Below are 8612 nucleotides of genomic sequence, written 5' to 3' on the forward strand. Positions count from 1 at the left end.
GACATTGATAACAGTGTGTAAGCAGCATTTTACTGGGCAGAGCAAGTTTTACCTACTCATATAAATCTGAGGCGTCATGAGAGGATTGAGTTCTACTGTACTTTGTATTTAATTTTTGGACTTTTCTAATACGTTACTTTAGCAATATTGTACCTGTTTGGTCCTTGAGCAATAATTTATACCATCTGTGAAGTGGGGAAATCACTCTTTTGTCTAATTGCTAACGACTCAAATGTAACAAGGGGCTTTTTTGTGAGGGGTCACAGGACAAAACTATAGGAAGCCACTGGTTTAATTTTAAACAATATGTTGCATTACATAAGCTTTACAAGCTTTTTATAAAATCTTAATCTGAAGAGTAAGTAGCAGGTAAGGTGCCAAATATATGTAGTGGAGTATAAAGTACTACAGTTTCCACTAAAGTGAAAGTATAAATTAGTAGAAAATGGAAGTAGGCTGCCTCAAAATTGTGCTTAGGTACAGTCCCTGACTATATAAAGTTAGTTACTTTCCACCACCGTTCACAAGGGAATAATATAGTTTTTAGAGAGAGTAATTTAAAATAAGCTGGGCTTGGCTCCAAGCGGTTAGCAGATAATGTATGGATGAATTACAATGTAAGAGTTAAAATGAATGTGATGTTGATCATTTTTGGTACCTACATGTGTGAGACACATCTGTATGAACTATATCAGCAGACTGTATTCTGGATGACTATTAGTCATTAATTCAGTGAAATGTATCAGCTTGAACTGATTACAGTACATTTGTCAGATAACATGGCACCAACATAGACTATGAAACAACTTTATAACTTACACCTGTTGCGTTTTCATAAACTGGAAATTCACTTTATTTGTGGTTTCCAACTTAGCAAATGATCATTCATAAAGCCAGTGATTAATACTTAGAAACTCTTTATACAGCGGGTATTATTAGAGGTGTGGTGTCCACATGTTTAATCTCAAAAAATAACCAGACTGAGTGAAACAATGAGAAAGCACAGAGAAGAGAGTTCAGCGATAACAGAAAAAGCAGACCAAAATGAAACACAACAAAGCGGTTTCTCTCTGTGTTTCTGCAAGTGCATGTAACAAAGTGAGACAAACTGTTCGTATCTGTGTGTCTACACATCTGTGTATCTACACATTGTACAGGTAAAACAGGTTCAGTTTCACGCAACACACTGCAATGTCCAATGGCATGAGTGCAAAGGCTGCACCACCCTCTCTACAAAAACCGCCTCCATCAGTGGAGACACCTTTTGCTGGAAACAGGGCAGGGACTGAGACCAGGCAGACAACAGGTAAAGGAACTGAAGATGGCAACCGCTTCAGATAAGGTAACACAAGTAGTTTTTCTTAAACAACACAACATGATCAACCTTAAATCTACCTTAAATGATTCAGCACTAGCATTTGTCTCTTTTTTCGGGTCAACGGCCATGAGGCAAAACCATGACCTGCAGTTGTAAGACCTGCAAACCACTGTCAAACACTGAGGCTGCAAACTAATGTCAAAATATTTATATCATAAATATCAGGTTTGATTTCATATTCTTACTCCTCACTCAGTGGATATTATTTAATCATATTTAGGCTCTCATTAGTGATTCTTTTGGAAAAATCTACCAATATACATTTGCATTACTTTCATTTCTCCTATATAAAAGCATAATTGATTAATTAGAATGTTGTATATTAAGATATTTTGGGATATTATAGTACTATTCTAAGACCAGTTTTAGTGATACCTTACAGGGATGAATTAATGTCAGAATGTGAAAAATAATCATGCTCAAGCAACCAATTAGTGGGAACAGTTCCCCATTAAATTAAATACATTTAATTAGAACAGTTAAACAAATACAATGGACACAGTTAACACAATCTACAATCTGGCTGAAGGTCAAACTTAAAGGGAAATAAGATGAAGACAATCCAGCAATATAAATATTGGAAAATAAGGTAAATCTACAGTTTACTAATTGCACAAAAATTACCTGTTAACATCACCTGAAAGTCCTGAACAGAACAACAACAAGAGTAATCTGCCCCTTGTGTGTGCAGAATGTGGAGTTTGCACGAACAGCACAAAATGACATGTTCGCATCACCGGAAATTTCTGAACTGCAACAACAGCAACAACAGCAATCTGTCCCTTATGTGTGCAGAATGTAGAGTTTGTGCGAACAGGCTATGGCAAGAACACAGTGAAGGTGCTGGTCATCAGGAGACAGGGCAGCCGCCACTCCATCATCGAGCTAAAAGCCAACGTGGAGCTTACGCTGAAGTCGCGCAAGGATTATCTGACTGGGGACAACTCAGACATCATCCCCACTGACACCATCAAAAACACCGTCCATGCCCTGGCCAAGCTCAAGGGGGTAGGTCACCCACCTCTACCGACACCCACAGGGAACATGTTGGTGCACTGCAGCTTATAACCTGATCATTATCGCACAGGCAACAATTTCTATCCATAGAAAAATAATGAATAGCACTGAGGATGAAGGGTTCATGGTAGGGTGTAAGGGTAATGAGTTTTTAAGATTACAAATTTCCAATATTACATGCAATGCCTCAATGTGAGAACAAAAATAAATCGTTGCAGGGATTAAGTTTGTTAACTATGGTGAAAATAGGCTATGCATTGTTAAATATGTCACAAGGAGCCTGAGCGCAGCCAGTGGAGAGAAGCTGAAACTGGTGTTATATGGTCAGATTTTCAAACTGCCAATGCTAATCAATGGCTTAGTTTTGCTACAATATATTACAGAGGTGAAAAAAGCAAAAAAAAGTCTGTTGAAAGGTATCACATGTTATTATAGACAAAACTTGTGTAATTATTATAGTTATTAGTTAATTAGTAGTAGTAGTGGTTATAAGTTAAGTTATTAAAATGAACGAAAACTAACTGAGGACCTTTGTTTAAAAGGGTCTAAGAGAAGAAAGTTCTTTGTCTTCCAGTTTTAAATGACTGAGAGCAGCTAAAAAGACGTCTGAGTTGAGAAGACTGACAGCAACATACAGTACTTGTACATCTACTTACTGAGATTTTTTAAAAATTTTGTGACATACTGAGTAAATTAGACTTTGAATTTCAGAAGGATTATACTTTACAAAAGTCACAGAGATATTACATTTAATGTCATGATCCCAGAACAGTTACTACAGCTTTAGCTGGGGGAAAAAGAAAACAGCTTTTTCACTCAGGTCACGGACATAGACATGATCATTATTTCATAATACACGGTCACACAAGTGACTCCTGTTTACCCACAGCTCAAACACACACTGATCAGATAACATCGTGGGCAAACATATCCTGTCAAAATTTTGTTCAGTTTGAACTTCTTATAGTCAGCACTTCTTTTGCGTTTCGATCCATCTTAGATAACACTGATTCTCATATTACTGAGCCTTTTTTTTTGGTGATTGTTTTATTTCCCTCTTCTTTTTATGTGATAACCATCTGCTCAGGTAAAGACCATTGAGCAGTTTTGCCTGGATATCTGTAATCATTTCCTGACCTCTTTCAACCATGTACTGAGGGCCAAAGTTTACATGGAGGAGGCTCCGTGGAGAAGATTAGAGAAGGTAAAAAACACCATTCAGAGGATCATTTATTCAAACAGTTTTAAGAGTAACTCGAGCATCCCTGAAAATCTTGTTTTTGCCGACCTCCAGTGTATTAACCTCTCACCTTGCTGTAACCATGTACCACAGACCCCCATGACATCACTGTTGGGTGTGGTTACAGGTGCAACATGGCACACTTTTCGACCACACTCATCAGCGATGCACCTTATCAATAGCTGAAATATCTGACATCAAACTTGATTTTTACCCAGTTTATCAATAATGAGTATGATTGTGTAATGAACTAAGATGCAGATTCTTCCTCTCTCAGAATGGTGTAGAACACGCTCACGCATTTATCTTCAGCCCAGAGGCTTGTCGCTTCTGCGATGTTGAACAGAATCTCAATGGTAAGCACAACCACACACACATAGGCACTATCTGAATTTAATATATTTAAAAGTATCCCTCCATATTTTGCTTTTTTTCCCCTCTAAGATGACCTAAAAATCTACTGCAAGCTAGAGGAAAGGAGTTGAGAGCATCTACTCCCCACTTCCTCTGTGTAAACAAAACTCTCCTTTAGAAACTGTGGTTGTGCTTGAAGCAGATGTTTTTTAGACAAAGTCTGAGCACGTCACATACCTGATCTGGACTAAGATCTGTTCTTCTATCGGGGTGGTGCAGCATAAAAGTCCTCAGATTGCACACGTGATAGTGATGAGCGGATGCCGTGGTTTGATGTGTGTCCATTTTGAAGTCTTTAGGCTCGTTGATTAAATCCTCTGGGGTGTGGTGCAAACGAAAGAAATAAAATGATACGCTTGTTAACGCTGCATTTCAGTGATGCTACTGATTACACAGTCTTGTGATGAGCTCCATTTTGTATTATCCTTTCCAAACTGTCATGTTTCAGATGTTTCCATACTCACCAACTCTATGCCCCACACAGGCATCCCAGTGGTTCACAGTGGGGTGAAGAACATGACAGTGCTGAAAACCACCCAGTCTGGTTTTGAGGGTTTCTTACGGGACCGCTTCACTACTCTGCAAGAGACCAAAGACAGGTGTTTCTGCACCTCTGTCTACTCCAGGTGGTGCTACAACAAGGTTCAGGATGTCGACTTTGATGCTGCATGGTAATTACCTGTTAAAAGACTTGCAGTCAGTGGTAGGTGTCCACGATGGAGTCTTTTATCTGCAAAAGAGGAAGAAAAACACAAAACTGAAGGAAATCTCTCCTGTTTGAAATGAATTCAATGTATATAAAAAATCCTAAAAATGAAATTAGATACTTTCTACATCTAATGTTCATCACATCACTGCTGCTGTAGGAAGTGTGTGAAGGAGACAATTATTGAGAAGTTCGCTGGCCCCTATGATCGTGGAGAGTACTCACCTTCTGTGCAGAAGACCCTTTATGAGACACAGGTTCTGGTCCTGGACAGAGTCCCTGAGGTAGGCCCACATTTAGATCACAAGATCAATACACTCACTGTCACTGTAGTTACATATGCTTTTTTGGTCACTGCTTCTGATATATATTGTGTACATAAAAACACACATTTACTAATCATGCATAGAAATGAATTTTAAAAACATTATTACAAACACTTGAAGTTCAAAACTATTCCACATACAGTATGTAGCAGGTTTACTCAGAAAACTCAGGCTGTAAAATAAGTACTCTGTCTTTCAGGTGGATGAAATAGAGATTGTGATGCCCAACCAGCATTACTTCACCATAGACATGACAAAAATGGGCCTTGTCAACAAAGATGAAGTGGGTTTTTTTTTTTTTTTTTTTAATCTTTAAAGTCGTTTTATCTTGAAATTAGTTGATAATATTGTATTCTTTTTTTCTCACAGGTACTTCTTCCCCTGGATAACCCCTCTGGGAACATCACAGGGACATTACGCAGGAAACAGCGAGCGAAGCTGTAAAGGCACCGATGCAAATCCAGAAAATGCTGCTGCTGTGATCAACCCCAATAGGCTCTTTAGACATACAAGTCATGGTTCGTGAAATCTAATCAAGTTTGACAAACAAAAATTACCTCTTAGATATTTTGGTCAGAATTACAACTACAGCTCAAGATTTCCCAAACATGATTAAAGCTTTTGACCATGTGAATGTGTAAGCAAATAAAATTAAAGAAAATAAAACCACTGTCAATGAATTTATAAACTAATATTGTTCTTTGGTGAGAAAAAAAGCACCATTTATTGCAAATCTTTGATTCAGATATTCAAACTCCAGTGTTATGTTGCACATATACATTGGTCATACACACTTTAACACAGTTGTCTGTGTGACAATGCTGAAAGCACCACAGGTAGGAACATAGTAAGAATATGTACACATAAATATTTTTATATTAGAGCCTCCAGTCTGGCTTTAATGTGGGTGTGCAGGAACAAAGAGGCTTTCGGTTGGCTCCTTGTGTCTGGGAAAACAAAATGCTTCATTGTTACATGCTAAGGACGACTCATGGACTCAGCTGCGCAGTTTAGAGAATAAAAAAAATGATTTAAGGGCAAAATGGGATGCATTAGAATAAATTTCTGCATGTATCAAAGTGTTCAGGTACAACAGAACAGACACAGTTTTCAACTATATATCATCTTATATACAAATACTTTTCTTTTTCTTTTTTTAAACCAACATGTTAATTCACTTTGCACACACGCACAAACACATGTACATACACGCACTCACACACAAAAATCATACCTGCAGAATAACCCCCCCCCCCAAAAAAAAAAAAAAAAATCCTTCTTTTTAAATAAAAAACACACACACAGTCAAAAAAACATAAAATACATATCTCAAGCAGCAGAAATAAGAATGGCTGAAAGGGTAAACAGCTGGGTGGACTCCATGTGCAACCCATTTTTGGGGTCCACGCTTATAAAAACATACAGCATTCAAAATCCTGTTAAGGTGCCACTGTGGCAAGAGGAGTCTTTGTGAAGCGGCAGCTAACCTGGGGTCTCCTGACACGATGATTGTCACTGAGGTGGGTGTTGGGACGGTTTGCGGTGCTACGATGCGTTGCTCTTCAGGTGTTGAGTCTGCAGCGGCTTCACGTGATACTCATAGATCTTCAGCGCGGGGCCGAGCTTTATTGACAGCCCCGTCAGGACATCATTGCGCGTCATCAGGAGCAGGGACTTGCCATCGATTTCCTGTCCGGGGGGGGGGGGGGAGGGGAGAGAAATGTTTAATTGACATTCTTGTGTTTCCATCACGTGATGGGAATTTTGAGCAGGACGAGCACACCGACCTGATCCTGGAAAGCTGTGGCTTGCTCCTCGAACCCTGTTGCTTTAAAGTAATTAACGACATCTGCGACTCCCCAGTTGGCAGGGTCCGGCATCTGACCATTCTCCACTGGGCTGTGGGGTCGCAGTGAATGGATTCAACTTAATGTGTATGTACACTGGACTGTAACAACAGTTTGACACATTCTTTCAGCTCTATCTATAAACAATGTCTCACACTTATTAGAGATAATACCTTTTGTTGTCAACAGAGCCATTTGCCTTGTCTTCCATGCCGCCTGTTGAACAAAAAAGTGAGAGAGAGAGAAAAAAATTATTATATACATTACATTTGATATCAGGTTGATATCAGTTACGGTAGTTGAATCAGATGGAAAATTATCAATAGTTTTGATTATCAGTCGATCAAAGCTGACTTTTATTCAGTCTACCAATTATTTTTTTGTTAATCAATGAACTGTATAATCTATGAATCTATGTTGAAAAGTGTAAAAATTCATCACAAGTTCCCAGTGTACAAGGTGATGTCTTCAAATTACTTTTTGACTGGCCAGGAGTCCAAAAGTATTCAGTTTACTATTAAAGAAAACTGAGAAAACCATTACGAAAACAATTACATTTAAATTTAAAAAATGAATTCAATACTTAATTGATTATCAAAATATATATTGATTAATTCTCTGTCAACTAATCGACTAATTGTTCCATGAATGACTTTATACACATTTTTATGTCATTCAGCATGACAGATGTACTATCTCTAAACAAACTTCTGCCTCTTTTAACAGTGTTTGACCACAAAAAAAAACTCAGATGAAGCCATCAAAAGGTCCGAGAGCTCACATTAGAAAACAATAAACTGTTTATGAGCTGATTGACAATAAGACATGCGGTGAATTTCAAACCGACACCATGATTTGACCACTAGTGAGTGAGAAGCCTGTGTGTCACACATGCGGTTACAAGTTTAGGTTCTACTTTATCCATAATTGACAAAATAATGAGTCTTACAACCTGTAATGTTGCAGTAATTTTTCATCAGATGTCTTCTCTCGGAGAACTTAGTGCACTGGCAGATCAGACACCATCATCGCCTCCCTCTTGTAGTCTCTCATTCACTGGATGTCTCCACTGGAAAAGCAGTAACATCGCACGAGGGATAAGAAATAATGAAAAAAACCCCCAACTATAACCAAAACAAAGCTACAGAGCAAAAACAAAACAGCTGCTTTATCAGTACCGAGCAGCGAGGAGAGCTGCAGCGTGTAAAAACGACGATCTAAAACTCACGTTAGCTTAATTTAAAAATAGCAGAAAAACACTACTCACACCCCGAAAATGCTTTAATTGCCACAGACGTGATTAAATGAAACTATAGACTATAAATTACGCTACACCAAATTACCATAGCTAATCTTTAATCGCCGCCTCTTCTTATTTCGTTTTAAGCTAACAGGGACGGTTAGCTGGGTTTGCTAATACAAAATTTAAGTTACCTTATTTTTTAGATGATTCCTGCTTGACAACAACAGTTCGTCCGAGCTGTACACGTAGTTCAGACAGCAAAATGTTTTCTAATCACTGAGATATTTTATTAAGTGATAAGCGGTGACACCCATTTGATAAAATCAAGATTTTATCAAGTAATGCCAACTAGCTCCTCTTCATCGGTTTAGCTTCCTTCGCCCACATGAGCTCGGGGAATCATGGGAAATGTAGTTTTTAGTGTTTCGACGCCAGCATTTG

General features: G+C 38.3%; 2 protein-coding genes across 2 annotated transcripts; one reads left to right on the plus strand and one right to left on the minus strand.

The window, feature by feature from the left end:
- Positions 1 to 1181: 1181 nt before the first annotated feature.
- Positions 1182 to 5761, plus strand: uox (urate oxidase). The gene is made up of 8 exons (XM_018673181.2): positions 1182 to 1342; positions 2174 to 2386; positions 3483 to 3599; positions 3913 to 3991; positions 4534 to 4720; positions 4916 to 5039; positions 5281 to 5364; positions 5451 to 5761. The coding sequence occupies exons 1-8, from the start codon at positions 1322 to 1324 to the stop codon at positions 5523 to 5525; spliced, it is 900 nt and encodes a 299-aa protein (XP_018528697.1). The 5' UTR covers positions 1182 to 1321; the 3' UTR covers positions 5526 to 5761.
- A 14-nt stretch (positions 5762 to 5775) lies between these two features.
- On the minus strand, positions 5776 to 8562 carry samd13 (sterile alpha motif domain containing 13). The gene is made up of 5 exons (XM_018673177.2): positions 8363 to 8562; positions 7881 to 7997; positions 7102 to 7144; positions 6869 to 6980; positions 5776 to 6770 (listed from the first exon to the last, which is right to left on the minus strand). Exons 2-5 carry the CDS (start codon positions 7903 to 7905, stop codon positions 6627 to 6629), a joined length of 324 nt encoding a protein of 107 aa, XP_018528693.1. The 5' UTR covers positions 7906 to 7997; positions 8363 to 8562; the 3' UTR covers positions 5776 to 6626.
- Between the last annotated feature and the right edge of the window lie 50 nt (positions 8563 to 8612).

Source organism: Lates calcarifer, linkage group LG17 (genome assembly GCF_001640805.2).
Source record: "Lates calcarifer isolate ASB-BC8 linkage group LG17, TLL_Latcal_v3, whole genome shotgun sequence".
Lineage (NCBI taxonomy): Eukaryota > Metazoa > Chordata > Actinopteri > Centropomidae > Lates > Lates calcarifer.

Bases quoted from the DNA above. Each gene is read 5' to 3' on its own strand.
- uox (XM_018673181.2), top strand. From the start codon at position 1,322: ATGGCAACCGCTTCAGATAAG. The intron at 3,600-3,912 runs GTAAAAAACACC...TTCCTCTCTCAG, and splicing joins CGTGGAGAAGATTAGAGAAG to AATGGTGTAGAACACGCTCA. The intron at 5,040-5,280 runs GTAGGCCCACAT...TCTGTCTTTCAG, and splicing joins TCCTGGACAGAGTCCCTGAG to GTGGATGAAATAGAGATTGT.
- samd13 (XM_018673177.2), bottom strand. From the start codon at position 7,905: ATGAAAAATTACTGCAACATTACAG. The intron at 7,145-7,880 runs GTTGTAAGACTC...TTTGTTCAACAG, and splicing joins AAATTACTGCAACATTACAG to GCGGCATGGAAGACAAGGCA. The intron at 6,771-6,868 runs GTCGGTGTGCTC...CCCCCCGGACAG, and splicing joins CCACAGCTTTCCAGGATCAG to GAAATCGATGGCAAGTCCCT.